The sequence below is a fragment of the Abramis brama genome, assembly GCF_963993115.1.
Source record: "Abramis brama genome assembly, chromosome: 5".
NCBI classification, from domain to species: domain Eukaryota; kingdom Metazoa; phylum Chordata; class Actinopteri; order Cypriniformes; family Leuciscidae; genus Abramis; species Abramis brama.
Genome location: NC_139967.1, coordinates 27,812,020 through 27,830,336, shown reverse-complemented (window position 1 = coordinate 27,830,336; position 18,317 = coordinate 27,812,020). Strand labels below are relative to the sequence as shown.

Sequence of the window (18,317 nt, the reverse complement as noted above, 5' to 3'; positions counted from 1 at the left end):
AAATTTCAAGTTTACTTTTTTTTCAAAATGTTTACAGACACGCTAAGGAAGTTGTTGAAAGAAAGGAGTGTGCATTTTTTTTTAGCACATGATGAATATGAGTTTTGTAAAAAAAAAAAAAAGTACGTAGGCTAACTCAATTATTGAGATCACTAACTTTATATGCAAGCACATATGTTCGAATAAATTCTTAATATAAAAATTCATGTCAAAAATTAAAATGCATATCGTAAATATTATATCGTGAACAAATGTTTGCCAGCAAAAATCTGCACAGCGAACGGAAATTACGCTTTTTGTTTATTAAAAAAACACTATATATGTATGTATGGGGGTTTTTTTTTTTTTTTTTTTTTTTTTGGCAGAATGTACATAGGGAACAGGAGAATGTATGCTGTTAGTATGCACACAACTAGTGTGTTCCTATCCTATCCCTATACCACCAGTTTTCATTGGCTGTTCAAAGGGGAGGGGAGCAAAGCTTTCAGCGTTAACCGTTTGCTGTCAGAGGACATTGCGTGCTGAGTTCGTCCTTAGACCTGTCAGTTAGAGGATGAATCATGATTCTGCACTATGCTAGACCGGTGGTTTCACTCATTCGGAGCAGGAGTGTAAATGTTGCCATTTCCAGGCTATATCATGCGGATAAAGTTGCAACAGTGGGCTCGCAGCCCGACTCACAGTCTACGGTTTTTCAGGTAGGCCTCGTATGAAGCCTTGGACTCAAGTTACTGCAGCCAGCCGGCAGTGGGGATTCATCTGCGGCGGCAGTTGTGCATGTCCTTGTGCACTTATTTAAAGAGACAATGACATAGTTCGTATAATACACACATACAATAGACGAGTAAACTTTTACTTGCACGCACCTTGCACTAACCGGTCAGATTTGTTACTATATACTTATGTAACTATATGTTTCTGCTTTTGATACATATATGATATACAGTATATGCTAAAATATTGTTATTTTGTCACCACTGACTGTGAACTGTCTGATGATGATGAGTCTGGTGACATTAAACCATACTATATTAAACCATACTTAAGATTTCAGTCACGTTCTGATTATTTATATTATAAACTTTGAATATGGTAATTTACTAACTAGAAATCTTTAACATTGTAGGAAAATTATGAGCGAATGCAAGCACTGGTGAAGGAGTTGAAGGACAGAGCAGAGAGGATCAAACTTGGTGAGCAAGTTGAAAGTATTTACTGTGATACCACTAAACACAGCCTATGAAGCCATTACATAGGGGTAGTTTATGGCACCAATGTTTACAAAACATTGCCATTTTCAAGGTGGAGGAGAAAAAGCGAGAAACCTACACACATCCAGAGGAAAGCTCCTGCCTCGGGAACGCATCGACAGACTGTTGGATCCTGGGTAAAAACAAACTCACTGTTATAAAAAAACAACTAAAATGTCATCATTACAATGTTGTCCATTCAGACTGTTTTCATGCTGAACTTGTTTTTTTGTTTGTCTGAATGCAGATCTCCCTTTCTTGAGTTTTCCCAGTTTGCTGGTTATCAGTTATATGGTAAGGAGGAAGTTCCTGCAGGAGGCATAATCACTGGTATCGGTCGAGTCTCAGGGTGAGGAACATACAATTAAATCAACAGCCCCTTTCACACATTAAAGCCAGTCAGTCAGTTAGCATTAAATTACCAGATTTACTTTTCTTGCGAATGCACAAATGTGCTGTTCACACAAACGACTTTGTTCCATCTTTTTACCAATAGATACCATTTACACATCAGTACCAAAGTACCGGTAAACTCTGTGATGTCAATCATCGGAATTTACCTTTAAAAACTGCAATGTTCTCTTCATCCGCCTGGATGAGAAGCGCTTTAGTTTCACTTTCTACTTCTGAGTGACATGCATAGGGGGATGATCACATAGAATGCGTTTTTGCTCTTAAAAACACATGACGTATAATACTGTAGTTACTAACAGTTACTAGGCTATAGTGCACTATAGTATATGCAGCGCAGCGGTCAGACGTCCGTCTAGCGTATGTTTACATAGATGTGCTCATACTGGTAATCCTATTCTTTGTTCAAACACACCATCATACTGGGAATTTACTGGTAATGTTACAGCTTCTCATAGCAGAAAATTGCTAGAACAGATTTATTTGTATATTTGAAAAGGTCCTGTTCACACATGGTAATTTACCAGTAAAGACTGCATGTGGGAAAGGGGCTAGTATGCATGCATTGATAATGCTGTGCAAGAGTTAATGGTTTATACATCCTGCCTGTGTACCTCACAGGGTGGAGTGTATTATAGTTGCGAATGATGCTACTGTCAAAGGTGGAACCTATTATCCGGTTACTGTGAAGAAGCACCTGCGTGCCCAAGAGATTGCACAGCAAAACCATCTACCATGCATATACCTGGGTGAGTTCTTTCAGAGGTTTCAAATTCAGTACAGAACAACATTTTTCTATGCTTTCATTTGTTATGTTAGATGTTGAGATGCACTCTGATCTGTTTTTCTATAGTGGATTCTGGAGGAGCCAATTTACCCAGACAGGCCGATGTGTTCCCAGACAGAGATCACTTTGGACGCATCTTCTTCAACCAGGCCCGCCTTTCCTCGGAGGGAACTGCACAGGTCTTTTTTTATGTGAAATTTCTATTTACATATTAGCCTGTGGTAGTCAACCCTCAGTAACTGTTGTTTTATTGAAGAACATACAGGATCAGAATCTTGGATCTTCTGGAATCAGTAGTTTAATTTAATATATCAACACTATCAGTTTCTGTTAAAGAGTCATGAAACCCCCTGTTTCAGCAGCAGTCAGTTCTCAACACAGTTTTAAAAAAATTCTACAAAAGGGGTGGAAGGGAAAGAGGGGAGACTTCCAACACAGCAACGGCTTCTGATTCAGACAGTTTTATTTCGCTCTCATTAAAAGCATCACAGCTTCCCACAAATGCACGCTGCAAAGTACCATTACATGCAACAAAATATACACATGGTTTTGTAAGCCCACAGTAAATTACACCAATATATACATATTCTGTGACAGTTAAAATTTAATGCACAGCCATTCGCATTTGTTATCTGCATTGAAAATATCTATCTATCTATATATATATAAATTACAGCATTTTTATAAGCCGTTTGATCGGTTAAAGGGCCGTAAAGTCGGGTTACTTGTCGCGTTTTTTCAAAGATTCAGGATCTATTGAAGAGAACTTACCCAGAAACTCTTGCAAAGCGAAAACAAACACTTGTTTTTGATCCATTAATGCATCTCTCACTTACTCTATGCGATCATCTCACTGTTTGAGACCTATAATCTATAATCTATAATCACCTATAATCAAAAATAACGGATGGTAGCATTGACTTCTATGATGTTCAACACGCATAACTGTAAAAAACTCAGAAAATTTGGTTTAGTGTTTCATGACCCTTTAATAAAGAAGTTTTAAAAAAAACAGCATTGTCATAAATGCAGAAAAAAAGTTTCCTTTTGCTTAATTGTATATATAACAATGCGATGCTTTTGAAACAAAAAGGCTGAGAACCATTGATACTTATAAGCCATTTGTGTATATATAACCATAAGCGAATATAAAATGTCGTTTGGTAATTGACATGTCATATGGCAGTTTGCTGCTTTCATACGTCTATCTCAATGGGAGCTGATGCATCGTGATACATCAATTTTACCTGTTATCTTTCAGATTGCTGTTGTGATGGGCTCCTGTACTGCAGGCGGCGCCTATGTGCCTGCGATGGCTGATGAGAGCATCATAGTGCGCAAACAAGGGACCATTTTTCTGGGTGGACCACCACTGGTATGTGTTAATATCCCCAGGAGTGCAATATGACTGGCTGCTCATGTTTAGCAATGATAAAAGTCCATCTGTTTATTTAACAGGTGAAAGCTGCTACTGGTGAAGAGGTGTCTGCTGAAGACCTGGGAGGTGCAGACCTCCACTGCAGGTTAGAGAAACACTTATATTTTCACATAAACACTTGTTTTGAGCTTGATTGGCCTTATGGGTCTTTCAATATTTGTGTCTCTTCAGAAAGTCAGGTGTAACTGATCATTATGCCCTGGATGATGATCATGCCCTTCATCTAGCTCGAAAAGCCATACGGAGCTTGAACTACAAGAAGAATCTTGATGTGAGGACACAGCTGCACTCCTGATAGATGTTCAATCTGTCTGATTTTTTTTTATGACTTGATGCTGATCGTCTTGACCTTGCCCCACTATTCATAAGGTTACTGTGGAACCTCCTGAGGCTCCTCTGTTTCCTGCCGATGAGCTATATGGTATTGTGGGGGACAACCTCAAACGCAACTTTGATATTCGAGAGGTATTGGTCACTTTATCACTGGAATTCAAGCCTATTCAAATGTTGCCTCAATAGATAGAACTTAATGGCAATTATGAATTTTAGGTTATCGCGCGTATTGTTGATGGCAGTAAATTTGATGAATTCAAGGCATTCTACGGAGACACACTCATCACAGGTGGATGTTTTTTTTCATTTTCATTAAAGGGGCTATGTGTAGTTTTTCTACTAAAATGAATCCTTTTTTTATTGCCTGTGTGTGAAGGGGTTGTAATCTCACATTAAAATGATCCACTTGGGGGGTTTTGCTATTACCTCTGAAAGCAAGTATTCCTATTTCTGTGTGAAGGCTCCGGGTCGGATTTACCGTGAAATCCAGTGACGTGACTGCAACTTATGACATGGAGTCTGCTAACACTAAGAAACGACCTGCTCCCAGCACAACACAGACTCCAACACATTACATAGGCTAAATGCAGTCAATGTAACGTTATCATGGTACGAGCATGGAGCATTAGTTCAACGTCAAGCTGATTAAAGTAGCCTATTATTGTAACATTGCAGTGGGAGTTTACCTGAGTTTCCAGCATGTTGTGTGATGCTTTCTCCGGTGTGTTGCGTCTCAGTCTGGCCGGTACCCAGAGAGCTCGCGGTACCCATGAGTTTGAGCACGAACACGTAAACGTATTGGTTGCAATCTGAAACATCACCACTAGAGGCTGCTGAAAACTACATATAGCCCCTTTAATCATTAATCGTTATTTTTTAATTTCGGAATTGATTTCTTACTTCCTTTGTACTGGATTTCTTCATTTGCTTTTTAGGTTTCGCACGGATATTTGGCTACCCTGTGGGAATTATTGGCAATAACGGTGTGCTGTTCTCAGAATCTGCAAAGAAGGTGTGCATCTCCTGATCATTGTTCTGACTTTTTATGCATAAAGTTAATGAGAATAATGTCTTTTGCACTATCTGTGCACGATCACTTCCGCATTTAACCTCAGTGGCCAACGCAACTTCTGGTGCAGCGCACTGTGTATGGAAATTGAGAAAAAAAATCTATAGTTAAATACTTAACATAAAATTGAAAATTCATAATTTACTCAGCCTGTTCATGCATGTTTTTTTCTGTGGAAGCCCAAGTAGCAGAATCTTCCAGGTTGCTCTATTTTCCATACAATGAAAGAGGATAGACTATATATTTTGAAATGATTACTAGAAATTTCTGGAAACATGTTTTCAGAATCTTTTTTTGTTGTTGTTGTTTAATAGGCAACTCATTTCATTGAGCTTTGCTGTCAGAGAAACATTCCACTCCTCTTTCTTCAAAATATTACAGGTCAGTAGTATGCATACTTCATCTGAATGTATACATTTAATGTTACAAAACAGTGCTCTGATTCTGAACGAGTCAGCATAGAAACATATTAGGGATGCAACTAAATGAAAATTCTTGTGAATATAAACCGAAATTTCGCAATTTTCACCATTGCATAAATTAAATAGTCAAAATGTGATTTTTACTCTCGTCTTGCTTTTCAAAGAAAAAAATAATTACAAAACTACTATTTAAAAATATTTAACATTGAAAATTTACATTTTAACATGTAAACATTTATTTAACATCTTTTGTTGCTTGATTAACATTAATGACACAGACCAAATGCTTGGATCTACTAGTAATACAGTATACTGACACATCCGTTTTTCACCGAGCGGTTAAGCCATAACCGACTGTATTTACGTAAGATACTACACATGATAGGCATTTTGACAACTGTGTCTGTATTTGACCATTCAGGCGCAAAGAGAAGTTTATTTGGGATCACGCGCCGTCTGAGAGAATGCTTTTGGTGCACGAGACCGCAACTTCTTTTTTCACAACTTGCTGTGCATAATAACTTGATAAACTCTTTTTAAAGATCCTCGTTAAATGTACACGTTTCTTTGACATCTTCGCGCCTGACTTGATCTCCGCGCTGACTTGAATTAAACTTTTTGCAGATGCACCCCTCTAGACAATTCAGCAGAACAGTGTCTGCAAACGGCAATTTTTGCGTCTTTCTCGGACACTTTAAAATGCTTCCACACTGATGACATGTTTGCTGCATTCATAAAGCATGCACGCCTCAGGCTCTCACTCTCTCACTCTATGCTGGTTGCCATTTTTCATTCAAATTGATTCGGTCTTTTCACTTGTTCGGTCGAACATCGAAAGTTTTTTTTTTTTTTTTGCTATTTTCGGCTGAATAATTTTGGTTGCCGAACATTTGGTGCATCCCTAAAACATATATGTATGCCTAGTGAAATTGCTACAGCCATACACTCATGATGTTCTCTGCCACTCTTTTTATCAGGCTTCATGGTTGGCAGAGAGTATGAAGCTGGAGGTATTGCTAAAGATGGAGCTAAAATGGTGACCGCTGTAGCCTGTGCCAATGTGCCTAAGATTACCGTCATCATCGGAGGATCGTATGGTGCGGGAAACTATGGCATGTGTGGCAGAGCCTATAGGTAAGCGTTATTAATAGTGAATATTATTTCCTAGACTTGCACCTGCTCAAAGGTACAGCACTAAAAACATGCTCAAGGCATCCAGTTGACGTCAGAACGTAGGGCTGGGCAATAAAACGGTATCGGTATTTATCGCCGGTACATTGTCGGTAACGATTTTAAAAAAAATCGATATAGCGCTCTATTTTCATTAAAATGAGCACATCGCCTGAAGATCTTAGGGGCTGTTCACATATCTTGTCTAAAAACGCGTGGAAAGCGCGGCTGTGCCGCTGTCTCCTTCTTTCCAAAGCGCTTGCGCTCCTGTGGCATCTGTCGTTTCTATGCAACCATGAACTGTGCTCTTCTTTTGACCGAAGGTGCGTTCCATTCAACTGTAAGTGGACTGCTAAGTTAAATGGCGCGACCACCACAATGTTGCCCAACATCAAATGTCAAACGTAATGAAAGCGGAACAAAACTGCGCTACTCATTATGTTGTGCTTCACGGACCGTTTATCAGTTTGGACCAATGTCAGTTCAGCGCGAGCCGATCTTATTCAAGTGACGTTACTACACAGCGCTAAGAGATCCAGTAAAGAAATCATTTGAATTCTCCACTGAAGTAATAACATCGCTGCGAGATCTAGTGAGAAGCATTCAAATTTCTCTGTTATTAACGGATCAAACAGCGATGACGTGGAAACCAGGAGAAACATTGTAGCATGAATGAACTAGTTATAGGCTTAAAGTCCACAGATCAGCAACATTCACCATGGATTTAATGTCGTAACACTAACTCTAACCATGGACGTTTGGCAGGAATAGTAAAATGCTTTCAAGTACGTCACATCTTTTTCCAGCACTTCAAAACTCAAATATTATTAAATCATATGTTATTTATTTTTTAATGTGATGACCAAAACATTATTTGTTCATCCTTCAAAGATTACCCCATTAATAAAACTAAAAGTTTCAGATGTAGAAAAAAATAATTTCTCTTTTAAGAAATAATAATACATTTAAAAAAAATCAAGGAAATTTTTCTGCCATTTCTTTCTCTTTGCTGTATTGAAAACGTACCGAACCGTGACACCACTGTGTTGTATCGAACCGAACCATGAATTTTGTGAACTGTTACACCCCTACTTATTACAGATGTTGATCTACCTCAAAGTTTGCCTCGATTGTTCTACGTTTACACTTTTATATTGCTCACATTTTGTAACATTTTAAGTTCGAGTTTCTTTAACACTTACTTTATCTTAATATAAGACATAAACAAGATATTTTTGTTTACATATTTTGTTTTTGACTGCTAAAACTAATATAATTTGTTGTTTGCTTTAATAACGTGGATAAAAAAAAACAGTGGTTTAAATTCAAACTTTTCTACTTGTCTTTAAAAAAAAAAAAAAAGGTTATAAAAAATGTCAATAATTATCGATACCGAACGATATGAAACATAATATTGTGATAATTTTTTCATTTTAATATCGCACAACCCTAGTTGACCCTATGTGCACCTTGCAGCCCCAGGTTCCTGTACATGTGGCCTAATTCACGCATCTCTGTGATGGGAGGAGAGCAGGCAGCCACTGTGCTGGCAACCATAACTAAGGATCAAAAAGCCAGGGAAGGAAAAGAGGTAAGAATCAAACAGAGGAAATTTACTTAATTTCATCTTTTATCAATCTTGATACATCTAGGGCTTGTTTTCTTTCTCTTACAGCTTATTTTTTCTTAGAGTTTAAAAAAAAGTTTGATTCTGAGAAACGCATATAGATTATGTATCTCAAGTAAATAATCTGTTTATTTTCCAGTTTACCCCAGAGCAGGAAGCTGCAATGAAAGAGCCAATTATCAAACGCTTTGAGGAGGAGGGAAACCCATATTATTCCAGTGCCAGGTAACTAGATAGACATGTAGATATGTATGTTTGAATTGCCAGGGATGCAAACTTGTCATCTTTCAGCGAAATATTGCGTTTTTAATCCAAAATAGGTATTTTGTGTGATTCGTATGGATACGATGTAGTCACAATGTAAACAAGAGATCCATTGTGCAGTATGTAGTAGGGTAGGGCTGTACAGTTAATCACAATGAAACCACATGTGATTTGGCAAAGGCTGCGATTATTTTATGTGCAGCTTGTCAGTGCAGAACGGCTGATCAGTAGTAAATGCTGCTCGAATGAAGGGAAAAAGAAAGTTCCCTTCATCTAAATGGCATGAGACTTCATGACTTTTCCTACACTCACTATACTTTATTTGATAAATCCAAAAGCAAAGCATGGGAAAAGAACTATAGGCCTATGAGGGAGTGGAAATGGGTTAATGAGCTAAGGAGTGAGCCATCTACTGGTTACAATAGTCATTTTATGTCATTTTCATTTTAAAAGTGTGTTGTCGGCACCGATGGCCTCGTGGTCAGCGTGCCGACATGTAGCGCCGTTGCGCTCGGGTGGCCCGAGTTCGAGTCCCGGCTCGTGGACCTTTCCCGATCCCATCCCCCGTCTCTCTCCCACCTCGCTTCCTGTCAACTCTCTACTGTCCTGTCCCAATAAAAGGCAAAAATCACCAAAAAAAAAACAATAAAAGTGTGTTTGTTTTCCACCAGGTGACAGAAATAGTTAATTAAAGCATGGCAGGTTTTCCATGTTATTTCCATGTGTAGATCTCCTTTAAAGTGAAAATCTAATGTGTCTAAAAATATTATTTAAAAAAAAAATTGTATTGTAAAATTTGTCAAAAATACAAATTTTATGCCACAGAGGGTTAAAGGGGGTGCGTTACAATGGAAATGGGGTTGGACGGGGCGTCACATCTTTGTCACCTTTGATTTTTGCCTTAACTACCGTTAAAAAGTTGATGTTTTTGAAATAAGTTTTTTGGTCACCTTTAAGCAGTTTAATGCATCATTGTTGAATAAAAGTATCTATTTCTTTTTTTTAAACTAAAACAAAAAAAATCTTAACTGGTCCCAAAATTGTAATGGTAGAGTGTGTATCATTGCCAGACAACAAGGGCATTTTTTTTAATTTTTTTTTCTACTACTACTCCCTGTGCCATGTCTATTTTTAACTTTTGTTGCACTTCCTCTAACTATCCAGATTGTGGGATGATGGAATCATTGACCCCGCCGACACTCGCCTTGTCCTGGGCTTGAGTCTGAGTGCTGCTCTCAACGCCCCCACACAGAAAACTCGCTTTGGTGTCTTCAGAATGTAAATCTGGTTTTGTAAAGATTAGACATTTAGATTTAAATAGTTTTCTCTGTCTTCTGGGCAGTACACACTAACTTTATAAACTTGTTTTGTCTTTGTATGTTTGACAACATTAAAATCTGTAAAGCCAATCATTGAGTGTTGTGTCTCGTATTCTCAAAGATTTTCTTGTTGTTTTGTACTCTTGATATGTAGGACAGTACATCACATAATATTGGCTGGTGTAAGAACAGAAAAGTAAGCATATGTTTTGTATGTTTTTTTGGGGGGGGGGTTAAGGTAGAGGCATTAAGTGTGCCTGTATTTGTTTAGTTTTTTTTTTACAATTATCTGGTTTTACAATGACATGGTTCTACATTTTATGGGCAACTTACACTACATAGTTTTTAACTAAAAACTGAACTTTTTGTGAATTGTGGTCATTGATTTACACGACAACGGCATTTTAGGGGCCTGAAAACGCAAACTTTTCAAATCAGGTTTCAAAGTGCACGTGTTTGGAAAAAAATACCGTTACTGTCTGTGAAATCAGTGACGTATAGTTTTTCTTTACAACGTGATCTCGCCATCTACTGGCCTGGCATGTGCATGATACAGCGTTTTTAGTTTTTGCAGCTCCATGTGAACAGGGAACATTTTGACAACATTGTCGACTAACTACGCGAAAAACTTTTCCGTTTTTAGTACATCATTGTCGTGTAAACATACCTTAAGTATACTGTTAATAGTTTAAAGTCAAAGGTATTGTTTATGTAGATTACATCACTGCTATTTAACAAAAACTATTACAAAATCAATCATCATATTTTTTTTTTATTCAGTTTACTTAAATTCAGCGTTCTCTCTGGAAATCACCAAACAGCACTGTGTGAACATCAGTTTCAGTGTAATTTTAGTATTTATATTTATATTATATTTTGATTATGAATTTTTTTGATCTTATGTGCTTTTCTCATTTTGTTAAAATATTTCTAAAAACATAGCTTTATATTTATTACATTTTTTGTTTTAGTAATTTTAGTACTTCAAAATTATTTCAGTTTAGTTGCTAAAGCAACATTGCTATTTTTTATGCAATATATTTTATTTCAATGAACAAAAACGAGTTTTAATAGTTTGTTAACAACACTGTAGGAGACATTAAACAACAGAAATTATGAAAAGGTTTATTTGTTGAAAAAAAATATAGTGATACAGTTTAATTAATTTTAAAACAAGCATTTAAGTTATTTCATGTGAGTTTACAAAAGGACATAACAGATGGAGATCATCTCATGATTGTACACTAACTTTGTGTACAGAGACAAAATGGTCATATCCAGACAATAAGAGGAACCGCAAATGTGTTGTGTTTGATACATTAACCTGGAGAGAAAAGAAAGAAAAAAATCTGAGATCTTGGTTTTGAGTGTCTTACTGTATCTGGAGATTCAAATCTTTGAGATGTAACTCACAGAAATATCATTGGCCTGTAGGCTGCTCTCTGTTTGCTCAAACTCTGAAACAAACAATATTCGCGTGAACGAAACTCAAAAGATTCGAGGAAGGAAAATAAATAACATGTTTTCAGACCTACCTGTGTCTGCAACCGCTTCAAATTTATCAGCATCCTCTGATGTGCCCTTTTCTATTCTCAGCCTTTTAACTGAAATGAAACAGAAATGTGAAGACATTACAATGTGTTATTATTACCATATTAGAGAGATAGCGTTGCATAAGGATGCGTGCGTGTATAAGGTGTAACTGTTATTTACTGTTGTAGCTGTGAATGGAAACAGTGGAAATGTTCATGTTATCTGGAAAGCGGATGATAAACTCTTGCGGAAACATGCCAGTTGAAATCCAGAACGTCTCTGTTTTTCTATAGAAATAAATCAAATGGTTACATCAAAAGTTATTTTTTTACGTGTTGTGGTAACATTAGCTAAGTTAACGTTAGCTGTTTTTTCTTCCAGCAATCTACAGACCCGTCGATAATGTTCTCCGGTGGATGATTCTCATCGCTTGATATAGCCAGCACAACCTGGGCTCCGTATGAACTTAAAGCAGCATCCAGCATTATGAACTTCAGATATTATTTATTTACAGGTAGATATATGTCAGAGGCAGGATTTTCACGTTGAGGCAATCCGAGTTGCCAAGCAACATGTAACGTTAAGCCCGATGTGTCTCTGACTCATTTCCGCGAATCGGTTCATGCGAACAGTTCAAAAGGTTCATGCAAAAGCAAATTCAGCTGTTATATTTTTTCATGACGTATTTTACTTAGTGTTCAACGCATTGTCTGTGACAGTAGCAATATGCATAATGTATCCCAGTTTTAGCCGTGATTCGGATCATAAACAAAGTAATTTAGAAACGTATTTATACTGTAAACAGCCAAATCCGCGGTTCACTCGAGATGGCTGCTCGGTTCATTATCGAACATCGCTAGTGTCGCGTGATTTGAGCGTCATCAGCTGCTGGCATACATCAGTGGCGCACGTTGCACTTGGGAAATATTTTGCTATACGGTTTTATATTTAAAATACTCATGGCAAATGGTGCGGAAGATGTCATATTTTGTCGTGGGACGGGCCATGTGAGTATTGAACCATTTTAAAAGAGAATTTACGATGTAAGATTTAGCTGGACTCGCATGTATTTTAGATTCGTATTCAAATACCCGATTCTTTTGCTCGTTAGTTAGCATTTTGTTGGCTGCACATTTAGTCCAATAGTTCTAGTTTGCGGTTTTTTGCGTTCTTTGACTCTGTGGTTTTGGTCTTACAATCAGTTGGAATAACAACGTCCAACAAAGATGTAACGTTAGCATAAAGCATGCAGAGGAGTTCAGTGGTCCATGATCTCTTTTTTTTCCAGAGTGATGATTCTGACATCTGGGATGATACAGCTTTGATTAAAGCATATGATAAAGCGGTTGCGTCGTTCAAGGTAATGACGCTTCGAAGAGGTGCGACTTTGCAGAGCTGATACAATGCCGTTTACTTTGCTTCTTCAGTAACCCTGCTGTTGTTTTGCTCCCGTTCCTCCTCAACTCACCAGAATGCATTGAAAGGAGAGGACAGTGTGACACCTCACAAAAAAGATGACCCTGGAAAGAAGCGGAAAAACAACAAAAAGAGCAAAAGCAGAAAAAGATGTAACGCAGCACCTGATAAAGAGGTAATCTCGAACAGCGTCAGTACTTGAGTTGATTTGGAGTTCCAAATAACACAGGTGGACTGAAATGTGTTACACAGTGGCAGGTTGGGGACTCCTGTTATTCTGTCTGGTCTGAAGATGGGAACTTGTACACTGCTACTATTTCCTCAATCGATCAGGAGAAGGGCACCTGTGTGGTCTTCTATACTGATTATGGTAATGAGGAGGAGCAGAACCTCAGTGACCTTCTGACAGAGGCATCAGATTTGGATGAAGACGCTCAGAAAACTGCAGATGGATGTGGAGTATGACATTGCTATCAGTTAGACACTGTAGTCGTTTAAGAGATTAATGATGCAGGTGTTTGATCTTCTATTCACTTGCCTAAATGCAGGTCAAGGAGGCTGAGTCTTCGACAGAGGAGAGTGATCGATCTTTTACCCCACAGCAGTCCGGTCATGGGAAGCACAAATCTAAAGGCAGATCTCCCATGGGACCTCCATCGTGGATTCCTGGTTTCCCACCTGGACCCCCACCTGGACCTCACTTCCAAAAGGTGAATGTTAAAAATAGGTCTGTCATGATTGATTAGTCAAGTCACATTTATTTATATAGCGCTTCGTACAATACAGATTGTTTCATAGCAGCTTTACAGTGAAAAACAGGAAAATAATTATTAAATGATGCAAACAGAATCCAGTTTGGCTGTGGAGCAGCTCTAAGAAGACATTAGTAAAAAGTTATTATTCAGTTGAATTCAGATCAGTGTTGATTCAGTTTGGTTCAATAACTGTGGAAAGTTAATCAATTATGGAATGGGTTCAATTAATCTATAAAGCAGCTCTGGGTAAAAAGTGATGTCATCGTCCAGCTCAGTTCAGCTCTAATTCAATAGTGTCAGTGCATTGTGCAGTGCAGAAATGGAGAAAAAAAAACTTTGGGATAAACCAGGCTCAGTCAGGGGGCCAGTTCTCCTCTGGACAGAAGAAAAAAAATTGTGATGCAGCCTGGAATTACAATTGGCATGCTGTGAATTAATCAATCATCTGATCATTTGATCTATTTGAGGTAGCTGCAACAATTGTGCTGTTAAATTTCAATCACATTTTGCCAACCAAATAAGTTAAATTTAAGAACTTAAAGAAATGCCAATGTGTGATATTGTGTTTCTATTTCTGGTTTGGTAGGGAGAAGCAGCTAATCATAATCTGGCAGAGTAAAAAATAAATTATATTAAAAAAATAATAATAAAAAAAAAACACTTAAAACAATGATCAAAGATCTTCCTTCATGCTAAATGAAGGCTTGTGTGTTTAATCAGATTGCATTATATTGTATTATCATATAAATAATTATTGTATAAATATTATTTATTTTCACAGAATAAAGTAAATCATATGGACCTATTTTATTATCACATTTTATACAATTCCAAATGAAAAAAGATGTAATGTATTAGGCTTAAATTGAATTCTTCTCAATTATTTGTATGGCAGTTAATCATCAGTGCAAAATGTATGATTGTGACAGGCCTAATTAAACATCTGTGACTGCCATCTTTCCTTGTTAATATATAATACCTTGTTATATTCAGCATTGCAAAGGGATTCTCAGCTTGCCAGATAAGTAGCTTTTTCACACAAAAGATTAAAGATCCATTCACACCAAGAACAATAACTAAAAAGAACTATATTAGCATCCACACCAACGCACAGTGACGTTCTGTTTAATAGAAGTATGCGCTGCAGTTGTCATCTGACACTTTAAATACTCCAGGGGTCTCATTTATAAAACTGTGCGTAGGAACCTTACTAAAAGTGTACGTGCGCCTGAAAGCCAAAAATGACGTACGCAAAAAAATATTCAGACTTATAAAACCGTTCGTACGCCAGAACCTGCGCAGAATTCACTTTATAAATCCCAGTCAGCGGAAGATTGTGCGCACATGCGTCTCCACCCCGAAATATCCATATATGGAGCTTACAACGCCTAGTTTTACTATGCATATCCTCATCTGCATATCATTTGCATATGATTATTCATCCACGTGATAACGTTTAACGGTACAAGACACATTACATTAATAAAAATCATGTACTTGCCTATCCTTGTCTTGTTTTTGAATACACATCAAAATAGTGTAAAATACATTTCATCTTTTCCACTGGCCGAATTGTATTTTTAATTGATTTATATTTTTAATGGAAACAGATTGGGCATTATTTGCACAAAACTATTTTCTCAGACAATCTTGTATTATCTTGATAAGCAATTATCTCTGTGGTTAAAACATTAAAACACAGCACGCTACAGGAAAAGTGTTCAAAACATCGCATCCACAACAAATATTTCTATTGATTGAATTTGAATAAAAAATGTTGTAATTTCTCAGTAATGATTTCATGTTTAAGTGTTCTCCATTAATTTGAATGGCATATTTAATCTAAATGTTTATATCAGAAGTAAAACATAGTTTAAATCATTATTTTATTTATTTAAACTGTATTTGCGTCAGTTTCACTAAACGGCCCAACGCGCTCGCTGGCGCGGACATTTAAGAAGGGATGGATATTTGCTTCAAGTGACAGGCTTGGTGAGTGAAATTATATTTGTATTATCTTTCTGTATATGTTTAATTTTTGACCAAAAAGACATTTAACTCCAGCTCACCATCGGTGTCGCCAAACTGCTCCATTTCCAAAACGTTCGTACGCATGGGTCAGAGTTTGCGTGCAGGTGCGCAAATTTTCCCGTCAAGTTTGTTTTTATAAATCACAACTTATGCGTCGGAAGTGGCGTACGCCTCTTTCAGGGACTGTTTTGTGCGTACGCGACGGTTATAAATGAGGCCCCAGCTCTTTAAAGTCAGGTTGATTCTGATTGGCTGTCAATGTTTTTGTCATTCATCAGCTGGAAAAAAAAATCGTTCTGAAATTAAAGAGATCCCAACGATATCATTCCTCTGTGTTGTTATCGTTGCAGTGTGGACTTCCCTATGCTCTTATAGAATTAAAATGATTATTAAAACTTTATAGTTCTAGTTATCATCGCAATTATCGTCCTTGGTTTGAATGGGCCTTAAGACTCGGTTCTCTCTGTAGACGGATGGCAGACGATCAGAAGGTCCTGGACATTTCTTCCCTGGATGGCCTCCCATGATTCCACCCGGTCCCCCGGTAAGAAGCATCTGGAGACCTTTCAGATCTATTAACTTTTTCTTTCATGAAAAGTGATCTAGTAAAAAATTGACAGCTTTTGATGGGGCAAATTAACTTTTTATTTAATTTTTTTGTTGGTCCAGATGATCCCACCGCCTCCACCAATGAGTCCAGACTCTCTAGAGGATGACGAGGCTTTGGGCAGTATGCTTATTTCCTGGTACATGAGCGGCTATCACACTGGATACTATTTGGTACAGTTATTCTTCTTGCTGTTCACAAACATCTTTTTGTGCATCTGGTTGTTTTTTATTATGAGAAAAATCTCTCTCAAACGTTTTTATCTCTTACACAGGGTTTAAAACAAGGTAGAGAGATGGCAGCATCTAAGAAGTCACAACGGAAATGAAGAGACAGCGGTTAGTTTTTCAGCCCTATAATTTCACAGATTGTTGCTAAAATTTGACCTTTCACAAATTACTTTAATTTGACTTATGGTGGAATTGGGTTGGGTAAATATACTACGGTGTGTAAATAATAAACCCAATATGTTAACATTTAAGTGTTTCTGGATTTTATGAATTTGACTGAATTATTACTTTTTTCACCATATAGAGCGACATATGAACCTGATGCTGCAGCAGATTTGATTCACTTTTCATTTTTTGTATTCTTTGTAAATAAATAAATGAATTAAAAGTAATTGTGTTCTTTTCTAAAGTGTGTTTAATAAAATAATATTTAATTCAGATTTCATTAAAGGGATAGTTCACCCAAAAATCATTTACTCACTTTCATGTTGTTCCAAACCTGTATGATTTTTGTTTTCTTCTGTTGATGCACAAAAGAAGATATTTTCATTTTGCAGTGATGTTAAAGTGAACCATCCCTTTAACATCTTTTTGCTGAATGTCACTGATGTGGCTGATGTGGCTCACCTCCAATATGTAAAATCATTTCATTACATAATTCTCAAATTCAAGGACATAAGAACTTGTCTTTATTATTTCAACCAGCCCATTTAAATTGTAATTGTAAATGTGACAACTTGTAATGTTTAATGTGGTTGTTCTCAACCCTGGGGCTTTAGATGACTTAAAATGAACCGAAAACAAGTATTATATTAAATGCAACTAAAAATCAAGCTATTTATTATTTTAATGTTAAAAAAGGAACCAGGGTTCCCACTGTATATATGAAGTTGCATAATTTTAAAAGTGTGATTTCTAAACTTGGTAAAGTCATGTATTTTAATAACATCGTAAGCCTCTGTAAGACACTCAAGACTCACACATACATTTTACTATCAAGAGAAAACTCCCCAAATTGCTCTTGTCAGAATTCACTGTTCATTAAACTTATTTTACTGGATGGTAATACTTCTACCCCTTTGAGGTACTTGTTTTATTTGGTTTATACTTTAGAAAAGGTTTTAACCAAGTAAAAAGAAGCTGGCATGTCATTAAAAGGGAATGAAAGAAAACTGTTTTTGACACTTTTTATAATGCATATACAACATTGGGGGTCCATGGAGTTGTCTAATGTAAGTTGACATCTCTCTTGTTTAACAAAGCCTTCCTTTTCATCAAATATCTGCAATGGACCTTAGTTTGTGGTGGTTTATTTTCTGTGAAATCCATTCTAGAAGACTGATGTCCTCATCATCTGGCTGTATAGGCCTCAGGTTGCATCGGATCCAAAGCTGGAGCCGGTGCCATCTCTGTTAACCTTGGTATTAGAATTCCAAGACATAAACAGGAAAGCAAATGCAAAAAGATTAGCGTAGCAGCTGTTCATATTACTTTCAAGATTATCTTGGGAATTTGTGGCAATTCCGGCAAACTAACGTATTTGATTTACTGAATTTGGTCTTTATCCTCTTAAGTAGAGGTCTCTGATTGATATGTATTTGTGACAGTGAAGTAGGAAGTGCATGTCTGTCTCAATCTGTCCTCTCCTGTCCTAC

The 18,317-nt window shown here is 37.0% G+C and overlaps 3 protein-coding genes across 3 annotated transcripts; 2 read left to right on the top strand and 1 right to left on the bottom strand.

Moving 5' to 3' along the window:
• Positions 1–467: 467 nt before the first annotated feature.
• On the top strand, positions 468–10,180 carry mccc2 (methylcrotonyl-CoA carboxylase subunit 2). The gene is made up of 17 exons (XM_084115018.1): positions 468–698; positions 1,127–1,193; positions 1,303–1,387; positions 1,498–1,599; positions 2,283–2,410; positions 2,515–2,627; positions 3,710–3,823; positions 3,907–3,971; positions 4,058–4,157; positions 4,256–4,351; positions 4,436–4,508; positions 5,155–5,231; positions 5,603–5,669; positions 6,688–6,844; positions 8,357–8,471; positions 8,647–8,732; positions 9,936–10,180. The coding sequence occupies exons 1-17, from the start codon at positions 561–563 to the stop codon at positions 10,051–10,053; spliced, it is 1,701 nt and encodes a 566-aa protein (XP_083971144.1). The 5' UTR covers positions 468–560; the 3' UTR covers positions 10,054–10,180.
• Positions 10,181–11,195: 1,015 nt separating this feature from the next.
• hspb11 (heat shock protein, alpha-crystallin-related, b11) lies at positions 11,196–12,489 on the bottom strand. Its single transcript, XM_084115017.1, has 5 exons — positions 12,017–12,489; positions 11,804–11,910; positions 11,626–11,694; positions 11,504–11,547; positions 11,196–11,414 (listed from the first exon to the last, which is right to left on the bottom strand). Exons 1-5 carry the CDS (start codon positions 12,106–12,108, stop codon positions 11,322–11,324), a joined length of 405 nt encoding a protein of 134 aa, XP_083971143.1. The 5' UTR covers positions 12,109–12,489; the 3' UTR covers positions 11,196–11,321.
• Positions 12,482–17,054, top strand: smn1 (survival of motor neuron 1, telomeric). Its single transcript, XM_084115016.1, has 9 exons — positions 12,482–12,630; positions 12,912–12,983; positions 13,095–13,214; positions 13,292–13,498; positions 13,588–13,749; positions 16,295–16,369; positions 16,495–16,605; positions 16,707–16,770; positions 16,967–17,054. The coding sequence occupies exons 1-8, from the start codon at positions 12,583–12,585 to the stop codon at positions 16,758–16,760; spliced, it is 849 nt and encodes a 282-aa protein (XP_083971142.1). The 5' UTR covers positions 12,482–12,582; the 3' UTR covers positions 16,761–16,770; positions 16,967–17,054.
• Positions 17,055–18,317: the final 1,263 nt, after the last annotated feature.

Bases quoted from the DNA above. Each gene is read 5' to 3' on its own strand.
- hspb11 (XM_084115017.1), bottom strand. From the start codon at position 12,108: ATGCTGGATGCTGCTTTAAGTTCATACGGAGCCCAGGTTGTGCTGGCT. The intron at 11,911-12,016 runs GTCTGTAGATTG...TTATTTCTATAG, and splicing joins CCGGAGAACATTATCGACGG to AAAAACAGAGACGTTCTGGA. The intron at 11,695-11,803 runs GTAAATAACAGT...GTTTCATTTCAG, and splicing joins TTCCATTCACAGCTACAACA to TTAAAAGGCTGAGAATAGAA.
- smn1 (XM_084115016.1), top strand. From the start codon at position 12,583: ATGGCAAATGGTGCGGAAGATGTCATATTTTGTCGTGGGACGGGCCAT. The intron at 13,215-13,291 runs GTAATCTCGAAC...TGTGTTACACAG, and splicing joins ACGCAGCACCTGATAAAGAG to TGGCAGGTTGGGGACTCCTG. The intron at 13,499-13,587 runs GTATGACATTGC...GCCTAAATGCAG, and splicing joins AAACTGCAGATGGATGTGGA to GTCAAGGAGGCTGAGTCTTC.
- mccc2 (XM_084115018.1), top strand. From the start codon at position 561: ATGATTCTGCACTATGCTAGACCGGTGGTTTCACTCATTCGGAGCAGG. The intron at 699-1,126 runs GTAGGCCTCGTA...TTAACATTGTAG, and splicing joins CACAGTCTACGGTTTTTCAG to GAAAATTATGAGCGAATGCA. The intron at 8,733-9,935 runs GTAACTAGATAG...CTAACTATCCAG, and splicing joins CCATATTATTCCAGTGCCAG to ATTGTGGGATGATGGAATCA.